Below are 24572 nucleotides of genomic sequence, written 5' to 3'. Positions count from 1 at the left end.
ATGATGACTAGACTAACAGGCATGTAAAATTGAAATCCCTTTTTTATAATTTACTAAATTAAACAGTTACGTAAATATGCAAGCTTGTTTTCATGATAGGCATGGTCTCCATTTTGATGTTGGATAAAAACAACCTGAAAAGTGCCTCTGAGTTTACCTCCATGGATAGATTATGATTGTGCCGATTGTTGGTTTTGCTGACCCTGCGGTGTTGGGGTAGCATATGGTATGAAGCATTGATGTTGAACTTTTTGTTTTTCGTGTTCTTCTGAACAGACTAACGTATTTCTTCTCTTTTCCAGGAGCTGGAACTCCGGATAGAAACGCAGAAACAAACGCTTCAGGCGCGAGACGAGAGCATCAAAAAACTGCTTGAGATGCTTCAGAACAAGGGTGTCGGTAAGTTAACGTGCTTCAGTACGCATGCGCTACTTAGAGCTCTCTCTCTCTCTCTCATTCTCTCTCTATCTACCTTTCTGACTATTATCTATCCCTCTTACTTTTTCCGCACTCCCAGGACTCCAGTGGTAGTTGTACTGAACGAGAATACTTTATTACACTTAACATTATTACAACTTGACGGATTGCACAAATTTATATCAACTTTTAGGTTTGTAGCCGAGAGATCATTCTGCATCATGAGTCGGGGAATTAACATTATTATTAGCTGTATAATTTGATGTTAGTCTAATTATAATATTCATTTGTTTTACTTTTGTTTTATATACTTGGTTTTGAAATATTGCTGGATCCTTCAAAGAGTTGGCGTATGTTATGATTCACAGAAAATCTTGGAGTAAATTCCCTTACTTTAATGTAGCCTTTGAACCTTTAGGAGTATAATCTATGACTCGAAAGCTGATATAAATTACTGTCCATTGTGTAATTGTCCAAATCTTTAAACTCATTCTATATTGTGTGAATAATCCTAGTATTAATAATGCTATTACGTGTGTTAACAATCTTGACCAAACTTAATTTCCACCCATTCCAAATATTTGCGATCTATTTGATTATTAGATTGTTCTTTTAATTTATAAAGTGACGGTCTCCGAAAAATATTTAAAAAGTTTCTAGCAATTTGCTCTGTAATTGAAAGGGAGAAATCTTGAATTTTTTGGTGATAGGCTTTATAAGATTTTCTTGTAGACGCCTTTAGTTGTTTTCCTTCTGATGTGTCTGCGTAGTTCAGTGCGGCGTTTCTCCAACGACCTTCAGGCCACTTGCATGTTAACTCGCTATTATACACCTCAAGGAAAGTTTGAAATAATATCGAAAACATATTCTGAGTCATCTCACAGTGCACCGAATTGCATCAATTTGTATGATATAACAAGATGAAATAATTTTTGTGCCATTTAATGTCCAACTCAGCTCATCTGTACTGGAGCAGAGATTGGTGGTTCAGTATACATTTTGATCTAAAGCTGGTACTTCAAACTTTTTGAAGTGTGTTCAAGTTTCCCCGCAGTATCGCAAAAGGCACTTCAATCTGCTCTCCACGTATATTAAATTGCCGAACGACCTCATGGTCGGTGTCCCTTAGGTCGAAACAAATTCATTTCGTTTTAAATATAAACTCCTCGCATTGTTTATTAAAAGAATTCTTAGCAGTTAATCAATGGCACAGGAAATATCTTAAAGTCTCTGTAGGTTTTCAGATTGACTCGACCGTTTATATATCTACTGTAAATAATTTGAACTTTAGAATTCAGAAGTTTCTCACGCAAGAGGACTGTCACGAAAAGCTTCGTACAAAATATTTCCGAGATCAAAACTCCTTTAGGTACCTACACTTTCCCTGAGCAGCTTCATCGTGCAGATAAAGTTATTAGGAAAAATATTTCATAATCATTGAGCCTTACCAAAAATATGCGCGGTGACAGGGGAGGGACAACGTCGTGCGTATCAAGTCTGGTTTTGGGTGATATGAAGGTGCACGTTAGATAATCAATTCGATGATAACTACAGTGAGAGACGAATGACATCGTAGTGAGCAATTGTCACGTCAATAAAATAAATAAATAAATAAATAAATAAATAAATAAATAAATAAATAAATAAATAAATAAATAAATAAATAAATATCTGATTTTTACTTTTACGGATGTTATGTTGTTGATAATTGTGAGCCAACTTATCTCTCTGGTCGCATAGTGATGGCGAGGGGATACAAAGTGTTTCCGTGATGATGATACAACATTTCAGGAACTCTGGAGAAGGGCAAATGTATCAATTTGAGATAGGGAACTCCGGCTCGAACACTTTCTGGCGTGTCCGGTCAAACATCTCTGGCGTCTTTCAACCAACTTCACTATCAGTGAGGATTCCTTGTCAGGAGCTCTTTTTCAGACCCTACAAGTGTTTTCGCAGACAAGACTCTTCGCATAACTCCAAAAGAGGTAATCAAGTGGGATCAGATTAGGCGGACGAAGTGGCCGATGCAACAGAATTTCCTCTTCCTATGCATATTTACAGCAACGTCTGATTAAATTATCCTCGAGCAGCATGTGAAATGTGGAATGGGGCCAGATCTCGTTGAGCTCGCATGCGTTGCCAAACCTGCAACCTACAAAAACCGGCGGTGGCGTATAAAACTGAGATGTTTCCGGACCAGTGTTCACTATCTCAAAATGATACATTTGCCCTTCTCTAGTCTATATCATCACCAGAAGACTCTGTATAGTGGCGTCTCCGAAAACCGTAAAAGTAGTTAGTTCTATATAGCCTGAACAATTTTCAAAATTTAGTGCGCCATATAACTTCCGCTCTAATCGTACCGAAGCTGTGCCGTTATTTCGGCCTAATATTCTCTATTCAATGATATACACATCCTGGGTCGGAATTTTCTTCAGTAGGGGAAGTGAAGCATATTAGGAAATTTTTCAAAATTTCGACCTCGCATTGCTTTGTCTCTAAGGGACGTAGAGCACAATTATCTTAGACTTATAGTGATCCTTCTAATGGTACCCCATATGAGGAATCCGAATATATATATATAGATGGTCAAATCACCGATTTTCTCAACATTTTGTTACATATTTTCAGTGTTCGGTCACTTATTCACAAACGGTATTCATATTCGCTACAATGCCACGAGACCGAAACATTTAAACTCGGTTGGCATGGTCACTCGCCACGGTACTCCGAAGTGTAATGAGTACGCGTAATCGGACGCTCAAAGTACGAGGCCCCCGCGGTGAGAGGTTGCATCATCGCGCTAAATTCACTGTTGTGGTATTTATTCCAGGCCTTGAATGATCTGTGTCCCAATATTGAATGTGTAATTTATAGTTTATCAGAAACAGCCTCTGACAAGGAGGCTGCTTTTCATAAAGGTGCCTGTTGGTCTGCGCAGAGAGACGCCGGCACGTCAATATGTATGTCGGGTGACACTAGAAATCAGTCCGCGTTTGTTATTGGAGCAGTGAGTTGTATTCGTAAATGGGTGAAAGCGTTACTAATATTTTTAGTTAAAGTTAAAATTTACATGGCGAAAATATTACCAAAACATGCGATCAAAACCTGGAAAATATGGAATATTAGATTACTCTTAGGAGTATATACCTGTATGTAAATGAATGGTAGAGTGAGAAAACCTTTATCTTTCATCGGCACTGACTGAATTTCACAACTGAAACCTGCGATATTTTCTTCCTACGGGTAAAGAACGTGATTTTTCTATCTACAGCTTTACTTAAACAAGAATTGTTTTCAAACAATGCTAATCTGTTACTTTACTGGTGAAACGGATCTAATATCGTGGTTAAATAATGAAAATATATTCTGAAAACCATTTCTCCCCAGAACCTGGGGACGTAAATAATATAGCCTAATACAAGTTAATCTGAGACCAGGCTGTGACTAATAAAAGGTGAGTAACGTTGGACGTTATTTTTAACTGTTACTTTTCACAGTGTCCGCCTCTGTGGTGTAGTGGTTAGTGTGATTAGCTGCCACCCCCAGAGGCCCGGGTTCGATTCCCGGCTCTGCCACGAAATTTGAAAAGTGGTCCGAGGGCTGGAACGGGGTCCACTCAGCCTCGGGAAGTCAACTGAGTAGAGGTGGGTTCGATTCCCACCTCAGCCATCCTGGAAGTGGTTTTCCGTGGTTTTCCACTTCTCCTCCAGGCAAATGGCGGGGGGTACGTAACTTAAGGCCACGGACGCTTCCTTCCCTCTTCCTTGTCTATCAGTCCCAATCTTCTCATCCCCCCGCAAGGCCCCTGTTCAGCATAGCAGGTGCGGCCGCCTGGGCGAGGTACTGATCATCCTCCCCAGTTGTATCCCCCGACCCAGAGTCTGAAGCTCCAGGACACTGCCCTTGAGGCGGTAGAGGTGGGATCCCTCGCTGAGTCCGAGGGAAAAACCGACCCTGGAAGATAATCAGATTAAGAAAGTAAGAAAGAATTTTCACAGTTTATTGTAGCTGTGACAGATACAGCAGTTAAACAAAAATAACCATTTGTCACACCTCTAATCCGACCTGACAGGATCGCGCCAAAGCAAGTGCGCTACAGTGAGACGGGCTGAAACCAATGGAGCGTTTGATGCTGATGGCTCTGAAGCCGTTCTTAAGTCACGTGCAGATTTACAAACACTGCCGCCAAAGCCCATATTAATTGGGCTGCGAAGCAATCTAATTGGCTTACTTCAGCAGCTGATAAAATGTCAACGGTGTGAGATTATTTCTTTCAAATTACGTATCACCCTTTAATGCTCATATACCCGGGTCACGTTGTTTCCGACCACCCTGTACATCAACAGAAGTTTCGAATACTATAGATTTGAGTTTAATGGTAACTTATATTCTAATCGCTTAGGTGTGTAAACTTAGCATTAAACATAATACGTATAATAGACTCGCAAACTTTTCAGCATTCATGATTAATGACTCACAAAACAAAGCAAATTCTCTATTGCACCTACAGACATGGACAAAAGTATTCATACCCCTAGCCATCCAATACAAAATACTTTATTGCTGGACCAATACGGAGTGCAGGTCAAAATTACAAACCCAAACGTATACCTTGTGCAGCAGTGTACATTACAAAGCACAAAATAAACTGGAAGTAAATAACTGCACATAACAAAGCACCAAATGCGTACCCCATGACACTGCTTGTCTGGACATAAGTATTCATACCTTATGTGTAAAAATGGGGTTTGAACGAGTAAAGAGGAACCTGTGTTGTTCCGTGGCATTAGTTGTGTAGTAGATGCAGACAGAGAAGGACTGGTCAGCTGGTCATAGACGGTACTAGTCCAATGGCGAGGAAAACCAAGGAAACGTCTGTTGAAGAGAGGCGACTTATTCTACGCCTTCACCACCAAGGAAAATCGTATTCCGAGATCGGAAACATCATTGGAAGAAGTAAACCAACTGTGCAAAGCATCATACAAAGTTTAAAAGGACAGGATGCTCTTATAAGCAAGGAAAGAAGTTGACGTCCGAAGATACTGACCGCACGAGAAGAAAGGTGCATAGTAACCACAATTAAAAAAACAGCCACACACTACATCTTCGGCAACAGCATCGCGGCTGGCAGAATATTTCCATCATGCAGTGTCAAACAAAACAGAAAGGAGGGTCCTTCATCGTATGGGTATCGATCTAGGGTCCCAAAAAAGAAACCACACATAACGAAAGTGAATCGACGGAAGAGACTGCAATTTGCAAAAGAATATGTGACGAAAGATAATGCGTTTTGGTCGACAGTGATGTTTACAGATGAGATTCAATTTAATATTTTCCGAAGTGATGGACGCATTTTAGTGCGGAGACGCCGTAACACAGAGCTCGATGAGCAGAACCTCGTTACCACTGTGAAGCACGGCGGGGGTGGAGTTATCGTGTGGGGCTCAATGGCCGCTTCAGGTGTCGGGAGTTAGTATTTATGGACAGATTTCAATATTTGAACATCCTGAAAGAAAACGTTCGCAAAAGCGCCGAAGAGCTTGGGATTGCTAATAAATTTTACTTCCAACACGACAATCACCCTAAACATACGGCGGAAATTGTTGGCTTGTGGGTACTCTACAACACGCCGCACACACTAAAGACACCTCCCCAATCGCCGAATACCAACCCCATCGAACATCTAAGGAGTGAATTGGAGTCCAGACTAAGAAAACACCACATAACAAGTAAAGTACACTTGAAACAGTTACTACAAGAAGATTGGCGAAACATTTCATCTGAACTAACACGGAAACTGGAGTTCTCAATGCCCATCAGGTTAAAATAAATAATATACAGGAAAGGCAAAGAAATGTGCTACTGATCGAGTTGGTAATATCTGTTTCTTCGTTGAGTTCTGAACTCTTCTGGAATACGGTATGAATACTTATGTCCAGATAAGTAGTGTCATGGAGTAAGAATTTGTTGCTTTGTTATGTACTGTTATTTACTTCCAGTTTATTTTCTGCTTTTTTAATGTACACTACTGTACAAGGTATTCGTTTGGGTTTGTAATTTTGATCTGTACTCCGTATTTGTCCAGCAATAAAGCATTTTGTTTTGGATGGGTTGGAGTATAAATACTTTTGTCCATGTCTGCACGTCTTCAAAATGCAAACTTGCCGAATGTTAATGGTAGCGGTCATTATAATGTATTAGTTTGAATTTTGTCCTCCTTTTTCGTTAATGCATTCTTAAACACCATCAGGCATGCTCTGTATCAGAGACATTCAATTGCTACTTCCAGTATGCCCCAAGCGTGCTCTATTGGATTGAAGTCTGAGGACTGTGTAGGGTAGTGTACTCGGCTGATGTCGTGTCCTTGAATATACTGATGCGCCTTAATTGCACGATAAGGTCTTGTATTGCCATGTACTACTAGAAATTAGTCTCCAACATAAAACTTGTAGGACCTAAAAACGGCCCCTGGAATTTCAATAAAATCGGGATACACTCAAAATATAGAATGAATAGAAAGGAAAGAAGTCCACTCGATGGTCACAGTTTCAGCCCAGAACGTCACATTTCCGTCACCAAATGGATGGACGGTCTGAATGTGGCCGTAATACTGGTTTTTATCTAGAGTCTCTTCATACATCTGCTGTTACATCTCAAACTAATCCTTCTTTCGTCACTGAACATCACAATTCACCATTATTGAAGATCTAATATTAATCAACAAGGCCCTCATTTCATCGATGAGCTTGTGACTTCCCCTCTCGGAGAACAATCATCGAACGAGAAATGCAACCATTCAAGCTAAGGGCGCCAATCTTTAAGTTGAGGACTTAAAGATAAAAATTTATAATCAAGCTTGGACGGACTCTTATCACAGGGGTGGGGTGATAGTGCACTAATCATTAAGCAGGAGAATTAGAAATCAAAAGGCTAATTAAGGCAGATTGATTAAAGTGAACTAGAAAAATACTATTTATTATATTTAATATCAATGACGACGGTTTAACGAGAACTGAATTTAAAATAGAAAATGAATTTAATAAAAAATTGAATGACGCTACTTCGCGAAAACTTGCAATATCTTTAACTCGCTTGCTCACCATGTAGTCTTGTTCTGCTGGTCCTTGGAAAGCTTCCATCCTTGTAGCTGGAACATCACCGGTCGTCTTTGAGATCTCTTCATCTGCAGCTAAGTACCATTCCTGCCTTGCAAATTGCACCCACCACTAATTGGAAGATGACTTCAAAACTAACACTCCCTATTATGCTTTATCCCATATATTGGAGATAAGCCCTAAGTCATAGTTAGAAGAACCACCTTGGGTTATATGGAGAGGATACTCAATTAAGAATCCTTCCAACTTTACTGAAAATGTGCTCTGAAGTTTCATTTCTATCTAGATTAATACTACCTATTGACTTAGACTGGTTCAAACCGGTCTTGTAGCCGAGCTGTACGTACTTCCTGATGAGAGTAGCTATACACCCCTCATTCAGAATTTCTAAGTATCAAGACGAAGAATCAAGTAGAGAATCAAGTAGAATAATGTAGAATAATATCGATCAGAATCACGTAGAAGTCTCGTAGAAGATCCGTAGAAGAATATCGATCAGAAGATGAAGCCAAGAGCTCCAACACGCCTTTTTATAACCTTCTCTGGCTCTAATTACAGGTCGCTACACGTGGTCCAATCAGATGACACGTCTCTCCCCACTCTAGATATTAGAGTTGACGGGTCTTAACCATGATATTAACTGTTCTTCTATTAGTCCTTTCACTCAGTATCCATGGCAACATGACGCTCCTTTGAAAATATAGGCGGTGAACAGTTTGGATAATTCTGGTCGAAATACGGTAGCATCGTTACAACGCTTGAACACGTGCTCGCTTTTCCCAGAACTTGGTGTCTAAATTTGTCCTTCCTTCTTCCTCGGTGATGTGGCAAGATAGAGGAAATCTACTGCAAGTTAATTTTAAACTAATGTCGCAAGAATCTAAGTGAATATTAGGATATTCAGCCCTCGTTTACAAGTCGTAGTTACAAAGTAATGAAATGATAGTGAGCAAATGATTAAACATGAATTATAATACAATTACATACCAAAATAAATATCATGACGTTAAATTTCTGAATTAATTACACATAATAAAATTAACATAATTACACTGTAACGTCTGGAACGTTACATACGCCCCCATGAGTTCTTAACAAATATCACATGAGTTGAGAACTCACACACTTACTCCCACATTGACTTGAAATACCTCTATTACCTGCCCATAACGAGCGACATTATTTTCATACAATTAATTATATCTCACTCTTTCCATATCTCTCTTAGACTGCTTACCATTGCGAATGTCTGTTATTTCAGTTCATCTTGAGGTTTAGATGCTAAATTATGCCCAACACAAGCAACTTTTCACTTTTGTAAAAAAACAAGATTATCCTAGAGAATATAACATAATATATATACAATTCAGATTACAGACTCTGCCGAGTGTCTATTTGTCCTTTTACTCCCCATCTCTCCGACATTCTTTGCTAGATAGCAGTAACACGTTCTCTTCCAATCTTTTACATTAAAACCATGGAAAACAAATGATACAAACAATTTACACTTTTATCACTCTTTCGAATGTTTCAACCTTATCTTGAAGCAGGATGCAATACACTTCCACAAATACACACGTGATTTAAGCTCACGGTAAAATTATTGCAAGTTAGAAATGCACATACGGGAAAATTAATTATTTGCCGTCGTCAGCTTTAATTAGCCTTCTGTAACATCTCAGAAAACAAATATATAAAATTTCATGGCCTCACATACGGAAAACAGATGATCTATCGTCAATGAACGAGCGTAAATCTACCGCCACACAAACACCTCCCTTGTTTACAAACACAACTAGGAAATACCACCACAATTGAGACGTAAACTCATTCCGCTTGTAGTCTGACATAACAAGTAGCAACTTCCCCGAGTTACTGACCTATATCTCACAATCCGGTTCAGCCACCTCACACGACAGGTATCTCCGTAAACTACTAATGTTATATGAACCATTCATTACGCTCTCGCCATCCGCTAACTTGTAAGCACAGGGTCCAAGTTTTCTATGTACTTTATAAGGGCCTTGATATAAAAGAAAAAATTTCTTTATTACCTTATCCTCACTATTTGACAACATAGGAACTCTCACCAAAACCATATCACCTATCTCAAAGTTATCCAGTACCTTACGTTTCTGCTGCCTTTTACGTTTATCTCCAGATTTAATCAGGTTCTCCCGTGCCAGTCGGACGTAAAATTCAGCGTTACGAGGTGGTTCCTCAGGCAAACCTAACACTCTCACTAGTTCATTCTGAGGCTTACAACCAAAATGAACTTGTGACGGCGTCAATCTCGTGCTCTCATGTTGAACAGCATTGATCCATGTCTCTATGCGGGATAAATGAGCCACCCAGGCTGTATGCTTATCGAACACTGAGCATCTAAACATGCGAGATAACTCTTTCATAACGCGTTCACACATATTGCCCTGAGGGTATCTAATAGATGAATGAACCTGTGTAATACCTAGCTCTCTAATTATGGACTTCCATTTTCTCGAAATAAATTGCGGTCCACTGTCTGATAATATTCTAAGAGGAGTACCTAATTCAGGGATATACTTCTCTTTGATTATACGACTACAAGATTTTCCAGTGGCTTTTCTCATACCGTATAATCTGACCAATTTCGAGAAGGCATCAATAATGACTAAAATATATTGGAAGCCGAACTGTCCCTTTACCACAGGTCCAAATAAATCAGTACACACCAAGTCCCCAGGTCTTTCTGAGATTACTGCCTGACGAGGTCCTTCTAAATAGCGGTTAGGAACTTTGCTACGCTGACACAGATTGCAAGTGGAAAGAATTTTTCTTATATCTCTTCCCATCTTGTCCCATATAAAATTCTGTCGGATCTCATACAGAACTTTATTAGCTCCAAAATGTCCTAATTCCTTGTGGATAAACCAAATCAATTCCACACGTAGCGCTTTGGGTACACAAATCCCCCAGAGATCCTCGCCACATTTCCTGGCTAGAAACCCGTTAACCAGTTTGTACGTGTGCCTACCATGCGACACAGTGCGCTGCTCTCCTCCCTGAAGTACAGACAAAGGTTCCCGACATTCTTCGTCTACCGACTGTTCAACCAATAGGTTACGTAGTCTATTTAGAGCAGTTTCATTTTCCTTTGACAGACATGTACATATAATAATGCCCTCACGTGGCTCTAGAAGGCTACCTTCTTCGCTCAACTTCGGATCACGTGACAATAAATCAGCAAGGACATTATTCTTTCCCTTAATGTGAGTTACCTTAAAATCATACTCTTGTAGGGCGAGTATCCATCTACTAACTCTGTTAGATGATAATTTACACTTGGATACAAAAGAAAGAGCATGATGATCCGTCCTAATTTCAAATTCGGTACCTAAAACATACATCCTAAATTTACTGAGGGAGTATACGATAGCTAGGAATTCAAGTTCCGTTATAGTATAACGCTTTTCAGCAGCACTTAAACCTCTGGAAGCCAAAGACACAATCCCTAAATTACCATCATTATCTACTTGACATAGTGCACCAGCGATACCACAGTGAGATGCGTCCGTCAGCAACACATACTTCCTATCGGGCATGGGGTATCTCAAAACAACCGCCTGCCTGAATCCTTCTTTTAATTTTAGGAAAGCTCTATCATGATCTTGTGTCCATTCCCACTTACTGCCAGCTTTCAATAGTTCTCTAAATGGCTCTAGTAAGTTACCAAATCTCACTACAAATCGTCTGAAAAAATTACATACACCAATATACGATCTGAGCTCCTTAATATTTCTAGGTGTCGTAGTATTCAATATTTTTTCAATTCTTGTGCTCTCAGGCGTCACTCCCATTGCCGATACACGGTGCCCCAAAAAAGTCACCTCACGTCTACTGAAAACACATTTGTCAAGTTTCAGAGTAAACCCCGCATACTCTAATTTAGAAAAAACCCTCTCCAAGTGGTCCAAGTGCTCTTCAAAGGTACTAGATCCTATAACCAAATCATCGATATAAATAGTAGCATAATCTCCAGTATCATCTCCCAAGGCAATACTTAGTGCGCGAATTAGAGCTGCCGAACTCGTACGGGTCCCAAAAGGAACACGCCTAAATTGGTACAAACTATGCTTATAGCTGAAAGCAGTAAGAGGCCTGTCTTCTGATCTTAAAGGTATCTGCCAAAAACTACTCCTAAGATCTAACGTAGAAAACCAACTCTTACCCTGAAAACTCTGTATCAACTCTTCAATGGTTTGTGATCTCAACTGATCAGCACCAATACGTCTGTTCATCTCCCTGCCATCAATACACAAACGTATTGATCCATCAGACTTAGGCACGACAATTAAGGGATTAACATATTGACTGTTTGATAATTCAATCACATCGTCTGCTAACATCGCTTGAATTTGATCCTCTACGGCTTTGGCATATTTGTGTGGTATCGGATACCGCGGTCCGCTGAATGGAGTCTTATCCAGCACAGAAAAAGAATGTTCATACAGATGGGTAACACCAGGTTTCTCGGAGAAAATCTCCACGTGTTCACATAACAGTTCAAATAACTTGTCCTTCTGGATTTCATTTAACTCATTTCTACTTACGGCTTCTTTCAAGCCACATATTTTATCCTCATTAATCCACAACTGACACAACTTCAGGCCCTCACTAGCCTCTTCATTAACTTTAGAAACCTCTCTCATTCTCCACACTGTACTAACTTCCGTTTTCCTCTGAATTTCCTCCTCAAACTTGACCTTGATATCCTCATTATTCCACCTCAAATTTAGCACTAGATCATTGTAATTTAACTGAGCCAATTTTAACGTTAACCAGTCAGATCCCAAGATAAGATCAAATATCAAATGCGGAATTACCAAACATATCTGAACGCTAATAGAATTATTAATGCAGATCGGGACAGCTACTTGTTTACAAATTTGCTTAGACTTCTTTCCAACAGCCGTAATGATGAAAGTAGACTTAACAGGCATTTCCTCCAACTGAATACCCTGTTTCACTAATGACTCATACCACTGAGAACTAATACATGATATTTGGCTACCAGAATCAATCAAAACTTTAACCCACGCCCCCCCAGACTTTCAATTTAACAACGGGATTGACTACTTTATTACTTGAATCTCCATTATTCTGCTCGGGTTCATACAACAAATCGTCTCTAACATCTAGGTCATATGGTAACACTTTCATGGCAAGACACTTCGCTACCTTCGTACTAGGCTGGAATTCTGACCTAACATTACAGCCTCTAGTTAGTTTAAAGGTTCCCTTTGTGTATTGACGTTGGACTCATTAGTACATTGCTCTGGCCTCCGTTGGGAATTTCCTGTCCTATATTCAGGTGCTCCGCTCCTGCTGTTCTGCTGAGGTCTGAACTGATTGCGAGCTTCGTGATTCTGTGTTCTACCGTTATGTCTCATTCCGTTGTGATGACTAAAGTTCTGAATATTCTCCGTTCTACTCCTAAGGTTACCTAACGCATCAAAACTGCCTAGTAGGTTCTCCATCTCCTGAATAGTTCCAACTTTTTGCATGCAGGCCGCTTCTCTCACCCTGTCCGGAAAATGTCTTAAAAGTAGTCTTACTACATCAGACCCCTCGGTTATACCATCTAAGTTCTGACAAATCATGACATGTGCCAGGAAGTACTCGGTCATAGTAACTCCTTCATGCTGTTTGTACCTCCCAAATACCACCCTTTCTCTCTCCCGAGCTTGTATCGCTTCATTCCAGAATTTCTCTCTAAACTTATTTCTGAATTCTTTCAGGTTCGTCATCGTCTGCCTATATACCATGAACCAAGACCGAGTTTCTCCTACAAAAGCATGGTCAATATTTTCCATAACGTCTTCCCAGTCCATGGACCCTTCCTCTAGACGCTTTTCAAATCGTTTTTCTATCATCTTAAGGAAATCTAGCGGGTTCGTTTGTTTCCCATTAAATTTAGGTAGTTCAATTTCCCTAATGTAGCTATTTCCTAGACATTGCCTTCCCGTGAAAACCTGTTTATCCTTTGCCACCTGTTTTAACTTATTTTCTGCTTTCTCCATCCGGCTTTCTACATCTCTGTCTCTCCTATCAATTTCTCTCTCCAAATTAACCTGCTTCTCTTTCAATGTCCTAATTTCAATCTTATTCTCTTCAGCTATCGCAAACCTTTCTTCACTTGCCCGGGTCTCATCTTCTATTCTAAGCTTTACCGTGTCAACCTCTTGTTGGACGTGGTCTTTAAATATCCGTATTTCCCCTCTTTGAGTCTCAACTCTCTTATCAATACTAGTGACCTGCCTCATTACTTCCTCCCTAGTAGAGTTGTTTTCCTTCCCCATTAATTCCAGGAATTCACTTCTCTGCTCCGCAAACTTTTCTTCTACCTCTTTCCCTTGCCGTACATATTCCCTTTCCTGGTCCTCTAATCGCTTATTAAAATGTTCATTTTTTACCACCAGATCGCGTAACTGCCTACTGTGTTCGTCCATTCTCCGATTCGCTTCTTCCTTATTTTCCCTCATCTCCCTGCTTAATTCAGCTTTAGTTTGCTCTAACTGTTCTTTAAGTTCATATTTAATATTCTCAATTTTAGTGTTAGTTTGTTCTACATCTGTTTTAATTTGTTCCAATTCATTTTTAAGCTCAGATTTAGTTTGTTCTACATCTGTTTTAATTTGTTCCAATTCACTTTTTATTTCAGTTTTACTGTCCTCTATCTTACTTAACATTAACTGCATCATTCCCATTAACTGATCATTATTATTACTTTCATTGTTAGTGTTTACTTCCGCTTCGCCCCCCATCCTACTATCATCTGACTCCATACTGACTTCTTTCTGCTTGCCTTCACTCTCCATACTACTTACACTTCTATCTTCAATTTCCTCTCCTAGACTACACAACTCTTCCTCTGAACTCAATACATTATTGCCTTTTATCGCCCGTCCACTGCGCAACATCCTCTCCTCTTTCGTCTGATCAGCCATGACCCTTCCCACAATCAAACACTCCTAATGCAACGTGGATATCCAAATTTTGCCCATAATACGAATTCTGATATCGTTACTGTCATTAACTGCTCCGTACTTAATGATTTTCTCGCCACACGTTGGAGCGGCATTTATGTGACTTCCCCTCTCGGAGAACAATCATCGAACGAGAAATGCAACCATTCAAGCTAAGGGCGCCAATCTTTAAGTTGAGGACTTAAAGATAAAAATTTATAATCAAGCTTGGACGGACTCTTATCACAGGGGTAGGGTGATAGTGCACTAATCATTAAGCAGGAGAATTAGAAATCAAAAGGCTAATTAAGGCAGATTGATTAAAGTGAACTAGAAAAATACTATTTATTATATTTAATATCAATGACGACGGTTTAACGAGAACTGAATTTAAAATAGAAAATGAATTTAATAAAAAATTGAATGACGCTACTTCGCGAAAACTTGCAATATCTTTAACTCGCTTGCTCACCATGTAGTCTTGTTCTGCTGGTCCTTGGAAAGCTTCCATCCTTGTAGCTGGAACATCACCGGTCGTCTTTGAGATCTCTTCATCTGCAGCTAAGTACCATTCCTGCCTTGCAAATTGCACCCACCACTAATTGGAAGATGACTTCAAAACTAACACTCCCTATTATGCTTTATCCCATATATTGGAGATAAGCCCTAAGTCATAGTTAGAAGAACCACCTTGGGTTATATGGAGAGGATACTCAATTAAGAATCCTTCCAACTTTACTGAAAATGTGCTCTGAAGTTTCATTTCTATCTAGATTAATACTACCTATTGACTTAGACTGGTTCAAACCGGTCTTGTAGCCGAGCTGTACGTACTTCCTGATGAGAGTAGCTATACACCCCTCATTCAGAATTTCTAAGTATCAAGACGAAGAATCAAGTAGAGAATCAAGTAGAATAATGTAGAATAATATCGATCAGAATCACGTAGAAGTCTCGTAGAAGATCCGTAGAAGAATATCGATCAGAAGATGAAGCCAAGAGCTCCAACACGCCTTTTTATAACCTTCTCTGGCTCTAATTACAGGTCGCTACACGTGGTCCAATCAGATGACACGTCTCTCCCCACTCTAGATATTAGAGTTGACGGGTCTTAACCATGATATTAACTGTTCTTCTATTAGTCCTTTCACTCAGTATCCATGGCAACATGACGCTCCTTTGAAAATATAGGCGGTGAACAGTTTGAATAATTCTGGTCGAAATACGGTAGCATCGTTACAACGCTTGAACACGTGCTCGCTTTTCCCAGAACTTGGTGTCTAAATTTGTCCTTCCTTCTTCCTCGGTGATGTGGCAAGATAGAGGAAATCTACTGCAAGTTAATTTTAAACTAATGTCGCAAGAATCTAAGTGAATATTAGGATATTCAGCCCTCGTTTACAAGTCGTAGTTACAAAGTAATGAAATGATAGTGAGCAAATGATTAAACATGAATTATAATACAATTACATACCAAAATAAATATCATGACGTTAAATTTCTGAATTAATTACACATAATAAAATTAACATAATTACACTGTAACGTCTGGAACGTTACAAGTTCAGTTCTTTTGGAATGATGCTAATCATCTAAGAGATCTTCTGAAGCGGCAACCAACTGCATGTAGTCTTGAACATTCAATTTGATCTGAGATATGAAGAATTGTTGCACGAAAAAGGACATATTTAACATGCTAATAAAAATGTTACTGATTTTACATCTCACTAAATGCTTTTATGGTTTGTCGAGAATAGCAAGACGCCACAGTTTTGTTCCTCAAGAGTTACTTTATGTATCGGTAAATCTTCAGACACGAGGCTGACGTATTTGTGCACCTTCAAATACCACCGAACTTAACCAGAATTGAAGCCGTCAATTTAGGCTCAGAAGGACGGTGCTCTGCCGTTTGAATTAATGAAAACCTACAACCTGTTTTCCAGTCAATGACCGGGTCACGAATGCAGGAATGGGATGAATGAAGCCCCGAACTTGCGGCGAGGATAGGAATTGTGCACCGGGCGAGTTGGCCGTGCGGTTAGAGACGCGTGGCTGTGAGCTTGCATCCGGGAGATAGTGGGTTCGAATGCCACTGTCGGCAGCCCTGTGGATGATTTTTTGTGGTTTCCCATTTTCAGACCAGGCAGATGCTGGGGCTGTGCCTTAATTAAGGTCATGGCCGCTTCCTTCCAATTCCTAGGCTTTTCCTATCCCATCGTCGACATAAGACCTACCGATATATGTATCGATGCGACGTAAAGCCACTAGCAAAAAAAAAAAAAAAAAGGAATTTTGCCGGCTGCCGGGGCCTGTCGCACTCCTCGGAGGCAATGATTAATGACTAACAGATGAAATGAAATGATAGTGGAGAGTGTTGCTGGAATGAAAGATGACAGGGAGAACTGGAGTTCCCTGAGAAAAACCTGTCCCGGTTCCGCTTTGTCCAGCACAAATCTCACATGGAGTGATCGGGATTTGAACCACGGTATCCAGCTTCTATTTGTGTACCGTTAAAGAAGAGGAGCTTAACGGTACTAAGATACTAACATAACGCACGTCAAATTGTACACATTATCTCATATGCGAGGTCCAGTAATTCTATGCATCGGCCATCTGTGTAAATGAAGAAGCCTGTTTAAACTCAGAACCTGTTTTTGTTGGGCATTATTCTGTATGTTTTTTGCTTAACTTCGCACCGACACAGTTAGGTCTCATGGCGACGATGGGAGAGGAAAGGCTTAGGAGTGGGAAGGAAGCGTCTGTGGCCTTAAATTAAGGTACAGCCCCAACACTTGCCTGGTGTGAAAATGGGAAAGCACAGAAAACCATATTCAGGGCTGCCGACAGTGGGGTTCGGACTTACTATCTCCCAGATGCAAACTCACAACTGCGCGCCCGAAACCCCACGGCCATCTCGCCCGGTATTCTGCAGTTTAGTTGAGGTGTAAAGTTCAAACAAGTTTTGGCTTGATTGATTGAAAATCGCAACAATATAGTCAGAATAAATATGTACAACATCGAAATAATGTCCGAATAAATACACAGGGGCAGCTGTAGACTGACATAGATCCTACCGGCGAGCGTCGGAAAGTGATATGAAAATTAGGCAAAGATGGGATTGAAACTGAAAATATTGCCGGATGATGTTAATATCGAGGTCGAAAGTTGTTATTCACTTGATCTAGTTGGTAGATTACAAATGACATGCAATATTCAGTCTTCTTGAGAAATGGTTGATCACACCGATAATTTATACCAGTCCGTCCGATCATAATGAATAAAATAATGAATAATGGTTTGTCCCGTCCCGCTTCTACATGTCGCTGGGCTGAGTAGCATCCTGAGCTCAAGTTGGCAGGTATGATCCCGGCTCAGTCAGCCTCGTGTCGGTAGCTTTATCGGCACGTAAAAGAACTCCTACAGGATTAAATTCCGGCACCTCAGCGTATCCGAAATATCGTAAAAGTAGCTGGTGGGACGTAAGACTAATAACATTGTTATTTCTTATACATGGTGCGCAGCTGTGAGCTTGCATCCGGGAGATAGTGGGTTCGAACCCCACTCTCGGCAGCCCTGAAGATGGTTTTCCGTGGTTTCCCATTTTCACACCAGGCAAATGCTGGGGGCTGTACCTTAATTAAGGCCACGGCCGCTTCCTTCCCACTCTTAGGCCTGTCCTTCCTCGTCGTCGCCGTAAGACCTATTTGTGTCGGTGCGATTTAAAACAAATTTTTAAAAGTCAGTTGATTTTGGGGTGACACGTGATCAGCGTAACGAATCATCTTGGCCGCTTGACTTACTAAATACATTTTAGGGACAGTAAATTTCTGTTAGATTGCTCCTCAGTTGTTCTCACGTAGGCTGAGTAGACTTCGAACCAACCTTCAGAACTTAAACAATGATTGCACTGTAACATTACTGACGTGATCGCCATACTGAACTTTTCTTTACCAAGATACTCTTATGGACTTATCTTCCTTTACACAGTCATTAATCAGATCTCAAATATGATCAAATTAATTCTCTTCGCAATTAGACTGTTTCCGGGACACTGAAAGTGTCTATGGCTGGATACAGCCTCTCTTGAAAAATACGATCAAGGGGTTAACAACACAAAGGATAGAAAGAAAGAAAGAAAGAAAGAAAGAAAGAAAGAAAGAAAGGAAGGAAGGAAGGAAGGAAGGAAGGAAGGAAGGAAGGAAGGAAGAAACAAATTGGGTAATTAGGCAGGGAAAACTAGTGGTGCTTGTAATGATACAAACAACGTTGGTAGTAAGAAGCAGATATGTATATCCCAATTCTGAGAATACAGGCGCCGACAGCAGATTTGTTTAGAAGTCATAATTTTCAGTGTTACATAGTTCATATTGTAACAATAACGTTTCTTTTCAGTTAGGTCAACACAAGATGAAGTTCCTAATTAATTGAGGTAGGTGATGAAATTAAATTAGGTTTTATATATATACTGTATATTAGAATTTGTTTCAAGTCGGGTCACATTGACGCAGAAAGGTCTTATGGCGAAGAAGGAAGGAACGAACGAACGAACGAACGAAGGAAGCGGCCGTGGTCTTAATTAAGGTATAGTCCCAGCATTTGCCTGGTGTGGAAATGGGAAACCACGGAAAACCATATTCAGGGCTGCCGACAGTGAGATTCGAACCCAATATATCTCGAATGCAAGCTGACACCTACGTGCCCCAAACCACGTGGCCACTCGCTCGGTACAAAGATATAAAGGTTATTACTTCAAAAACTGTCAAGGAAGTGTAATGAAAAAACACACAACAATGTGATAAATAAAACTTTTTCTTATTCTTATTCTCCTTCCGAAACTTTCCTTGCTCGCTGGTGAGGTCCCGGGTGCGAACTGTGCCACACATATGGACTTGGTCTTGTTCGGATGGCTTTCTGACGCCACCCATAAGTGGAAGGATGTATTAACTATTGGCATTTTTGTGGTGGTTAGTAATGTTGTGTTTTGTGTTTCGTGTGCTTATGGGGAGGAGTGTGTCGGGACAAACACCAGTCCCCGAATCAGAAGAATTAACCAGAGTGAGTAATAATAATAATTTCGTGTGGATATTTCTAGCCGAGTGCAGCCCTTGTAAGGCAGACCCTCCGATGACGGTGGGCGGTATCTGCCATGTGTAGGTAACTGCGTGTTAATGTGGTGGAGGATAGTGTTATGTGTGGTGTGTGAATTGCAGGGATGTTGAGGACAGCACAAACACCCAGTCCCCGAGCCATTGGTATTAACCAATGAAGGTTAAAATGCCCGACCCGGCCGCGAATCGAACCCGGTACCCTATGAACCGAAGGCCAGTACGCTGACCATTCAGCCAACGAGTCGGACACCAGAGTAAGTTACCCGTGCCGTTAGGATCGCGCAGCTGTGAGCTTGCATTCGGAAGATAGTAGGCAGCTGTAGGCAGCCCTGAAGATGGTTTTCCATGGTTTCCCATTTTCACTTCAGGCAAATTCTTGGGATGTGCCTTACTTAAGACCATGGACACTTCCTTCCCACTCCTAGCCCTTTCCTTTCCCATCGTCGCCATAACGTGTATCTGTATCGGATCGACGTAAAGCAAATTGTAGAAAAATTTCCAAAATAACCAAACACAGTTGAAGCACCAAGCTTAGCCAGGAATCAAATCCAGAAGTTCTCGATACTGATCGTTCAGCCAAGGAACCAGACATTTGACAGTAGGCTAAAGTAAAAGGCATGTTCGGCTCGCCAGGTGCAGGTCTTTCCAATTGACACCCGTAGGCGACCTGCGCATCGTGATGAGGATGAAATGATGATGAAGACGACGCATACACCCGGCCCCCGTGTCAGAGTAATTAACCAATGATGGTTAAAATTTCCGACCCTTCCGGGAATCGAACCCGGGACCCCTGTGACCAAAGACCAGCACGCTAACTATTTAGTCATGGAGCCGGACACTTGGCAGATAAAGACGTATGTTGGGGGATATACGGCCAGATACAGTATCTTTACGGAAGACTCTGGAAGGCTGGAAGACTCAGTACCTTTCTTTTTCAGACGCTATCATTTTAATAATAATAATAATAATAATAATAATAATAATAATAATAATAATAATAATAATAAAAACCAAACCTCCATGGTGCAACAGCCCCGAAGGGCCAAGGCCTACCAAGCGACCGCTGCTCAGCCCGAAGGCCTGAAGATTACGAGATGTCATGTGGTCAGCACGACGGATCCTCTCGGCTGTTATTCTTGGTTTTCTAGACCGGGGCCGCCATCTCACCGTCAGATAGCTCAATTGTAATCACGTAGACTGAGTGGACCTCGAACCAGCCGTCATATGCAGGTAAAAATCCCTGACCTGGCCAGGAATCGAACCCGGCACCTCCGGGTAAGAGGCAGGCACGCTACCACTACACCGCGGGGTCGTTAATAATAATAATAATAATAATAATAATAATAATAATAATAATAATAATAATAATAAATGTTACCGGGATTTCGTGGATTACAAAGGTAAAAGAGGGTGCGGGTATGACAATCAGACAAAAAGACAATCAAAAGATTAATTTAAAACTGTAAAACTATAGTTATATTTTGTTTCTCTGCTATTTTTGATTTCTTTTCAAAGACAAACTTTAAAATTCAAGTACAAAAGTTCATAAGATTGAGTAACAGTTTTAGAAAATCGAATTAAATAACAGCTTTGAGCTCGAAGCTCCCTAATTATACGTTCTCCATGAGCGATGCGGCTCCTTTCAAAAGACAGTCACCGAGCTCGATAGCTGCAGTCGCTTAAGTGCGGCCAGTATCCAGTATTCGGGAGATAGTAGGTTCGAACCCCACTGTCGGCAGCCCTGAAAATGGTTTTCCGTGGTTTCCCATTTTCACACCAGGCAAATGCTGGGGCTGTACCTTAATTAAGGCCACGGCCGCTTCCTTCCCACTCCCTGCCCTTCCCTGTCCCATCGTCGCCATAAGACCTATCTGTGTCTGCGCGACGTAAAGCAACTAGCAAAAAAAAAAAGGACAGTCAAGGAGTCGGATCTCCCAATTGCCTTTACACCATAGTCAGAACATCTTTGCTCTACAAATTTATCTAGGAGATGATTATTGTTTAAAGAGGCCTGACATTTAGGCCATCAGTCCCTGATGAAGCTCCTTAAACCATAAGCCAAAGCCATCTTCGCACGGGCCATGAAGGTCCTTTGAGAAGTGCAAGGTAAAGACTTCCCCTATTCGAGACCGCGGCTCTAAATGCGACGAAATATTTAGCTCTACGCCTGACCACCGTTGCCGAATAGCCATGACGTTAAGATGTCATGTCTATATGGTGTGACATGGTGTTTAGCCGGTTCGAAACCCATTGGTGGAAAAAATGTTCACCATCAGAATGTTGGCCGCCGAGCTTGGCGGCTCGGACGGTTCAGGCGCTGGCCTTCTGACCCCAAATGGTAGGTTCAATCTTGGCTCAGTTCGGTGGTATTTGAAGGTGCTTAGCCTCGTGTCGATAGATTTACTAGCACTTAAAGTAACTCCTGTGGTACCAAATTCCGGCACCTCGGCGTCTCCGAAAAACCATAAAAGTAGTTAGTGGGACGTAAATGAAAATAACATTAATTATTATGTTGACCGGCAGGGTAGAAGAGGTGATGCTATACAATTTTTCATCATTAGATTGCGTAACAAAAGGCTGGATTCAATTCCAAACCCTTACCCAGTGTTCACATGGAATGAGGGCATATGACGCTGTTGATGGCACTTCGTCCGTCGGATGGGCGACGTACAGTCCAGGAGTTATTCGACTAGAGTAGGCTATGTGGAGGTACCAGGTTTAACCCTCTCCGGACCTCATTATCATCATCCCTCACGCAAACGCGCGTGTCCCTTATGGTCGTCAGACCTCGCGGCGCTGAAAGCCATACGCTAAATAAATAAATAACACATAATAATAACCTCGGCACTTAAGCCGGTACTCAATTTTGGTGCAGGCTGAGTGAACCTCAGGGCTATATTTCTATCCAGAAGTGGAGATCTTGTTTCTAAATTTGAGAGCTTCCTGGTAGGAACTCTACCTACCGAACACACGTTTACGTTCTTAGAGAGGCAGATCCTTCCTTAATTCATGTCAAATGCTTACTGGAAATGAAAGCGCATTAATTAGTTGCAAACTGAACGTTGAAACTGTCAATACTGTTTAGAAGCATTTGGCTCTCCTTTTATGTCCTTACTTTTCTTTTTTTAATACTATAGTGTGTTCAGCCAACTGGAAATACTTTCAAAATTCTCATTGATAATCGACAATGAAAAGCACAACTTTTGTTCCAAGAGAAGAAATAACTGAAAAATAAAGGTTCCTTATTGAAGAATAGGCACCTCCTGAGAGGACTTTTCTGCACCTTAAATTATGCTAAACCTTTGTTAAAGGCTGAGTATGGCTAGAATCTGATAACCCATGTTATTTTAATTATTAGGTCTGACATTGGAAAACGAACACTATGTGGTAGACCTCCTATACCAGTGGTATTCAAAGTGTGGTACTCGTACCGCTAGGAGTACGCGGGGTCGTCTCAAGGGGTACGCAAATGTAGCGTAGCTTCTGTTTCCGGTGAGCAGTCTAGAAAATAGTTGATCCTACTGATTTTCAATAAAATCTTGTTTTGATTTAGTGGTTTTGTCTACAGCTACCAAGACTCCCCTTTCCGAAGTATTCGTTCTAAAATATGAGTCAGTTTGTTTCTCCCATTGACTAGGTATGTAAAAAATACGGTGCATTGCACTCTTTAAAACGTTTTTTTTTTTCAAAATCCATTCATTCACTTCAGTTTTTCCAGTAGCAGTGTTTTCAACAAAAGAGTGGCGTTACAAAAATGTTGCAAAGTTTGGGCTGGGAAGACTTGGGAGAAAGGAGACGAGCTGCTCGACTAAGTGGTATGTTCCGAGCTGTCAGTGGAGAGATGGCGTGGGAGGACATCAGTAGACGAATAAGTTTGAGTGGTGTCTTTAAAAGTACAAAGGACAAATTGGGGAAAATGTTCGTTTATATGAAGGGGACTTAAGGATTGGAATAGCTTACCAAGCGAGATGTTCAATAAATTTCCAATTTCTTTGCAATCATTTAAGAAAAAGCTAGGAAAACAACAGATAGTGAATCTGCCAACTGGGCGACTGCCCTAAATGCAGATCAGTAGTGACTGATAATACAAGAATAATGATTGCATTAATATTAATACTCGTATTTATATCGTTGCTAGACAATGAAAAACTTGGGAATAATTGGGCTATCGTTAAGCAATGGAATGTCAGGAACAGTTGTCCGGCCATTGATGACCGCTCATCAACTTTATTCCGAAGGAGTTAGGATGTTTCCTTTGCCCAACGATAATAATAATAATTTCGTGCCGGGCTGAGTGGCTCAGACGGTTAAGGCGCTGGCCTTCTAACCCCAACTTGGCAGGTTCGATCCTGGCTCAGTCCGGTGGTATTTGAAGGTGCTCAAATACGACAGCCCCGTGTCGGTAGATTTACTGGCACGTAAAAGAACACCTGCGGGACTAAATTCCGGCACCTCGGCGTCTCCGAAGACCTTAAAAGTAGTTAGTGGGACGTAAAATAAATAACATTATTATTATTAATAATTTCGTGTGGCTATTTCTATCCGAGTGCAGCCCTAGTAAGGCAGACCCTCCGATGAGGGTGAGCGACACCTGCCATTTGTAGGAAACTAACTGCGTGTTATTGTGGTGGAGGATAGTGTTATGTGCGGTGTGTGAGTTGCAGGGATGTTGGGGACAGCAAAAACACCCAGCCCCCGGGCCACTGGAATTAACCAATTAAGGTTAAAATCCCCGAATCGAACCCGGGACCCTCCGAACCGAAGGCCAGAACGCTGACAATGCAGCCAACGAGTCGGACTGCCCAACGATGATTGTATTTAACACATTATTCTTATTGTTGGGGAAAAGGATGGTGTAGCGGTTTAGCTACTTGCCTGTCATTCCGCCGACCGTGGATTGATTTCTGGTGTTGCTGGGCTCGTGG

The 24572-nt window shown here is 41.0% G+C and overlaps 1 protein-coding gene across 1 annotated transcript in view; it reads left to right on the top strand.

Annotated features, from left to right (window-relative positions):
• The window catches only part of LOC136871872 (trichohyalin), a 371843-nt gene that overhangs the window by 78387 nt on the left and 268884 nt on the right, over positions 1-24572 (top strand). Inside the window, exon 2 of the mRNA XM_068227389.1 lies at positions 303-399. Within this exon, the coding sequence (XP_068083490.1) occupies positions 303-399 (97 nt within the window). The remainder of the gene's footprint in view (positions 1-302; positions 400-24572) is intronic.

The sequence above is a fragment of the Anabrus simplex genome, chromosome 4, assembly GCF_040414725.1.
Source record: "Anabrus simplex isolate iqAnaSimp1 chromosome 4, ASM4041472v1, whole genome shotgun sequence".
Classification (NCBI taxonomy): domain Eukaryota; kingdom Metazoa; phylum Arthropoda; class Insecta; order Orthoptera; family Tettigoniidae; genus Anabrus; species Anabrus simplex.
Note: the sequence above shows the minus strand (reverse complement) of the source record. Positions and strands in the feature narration are given on the sequence as shown.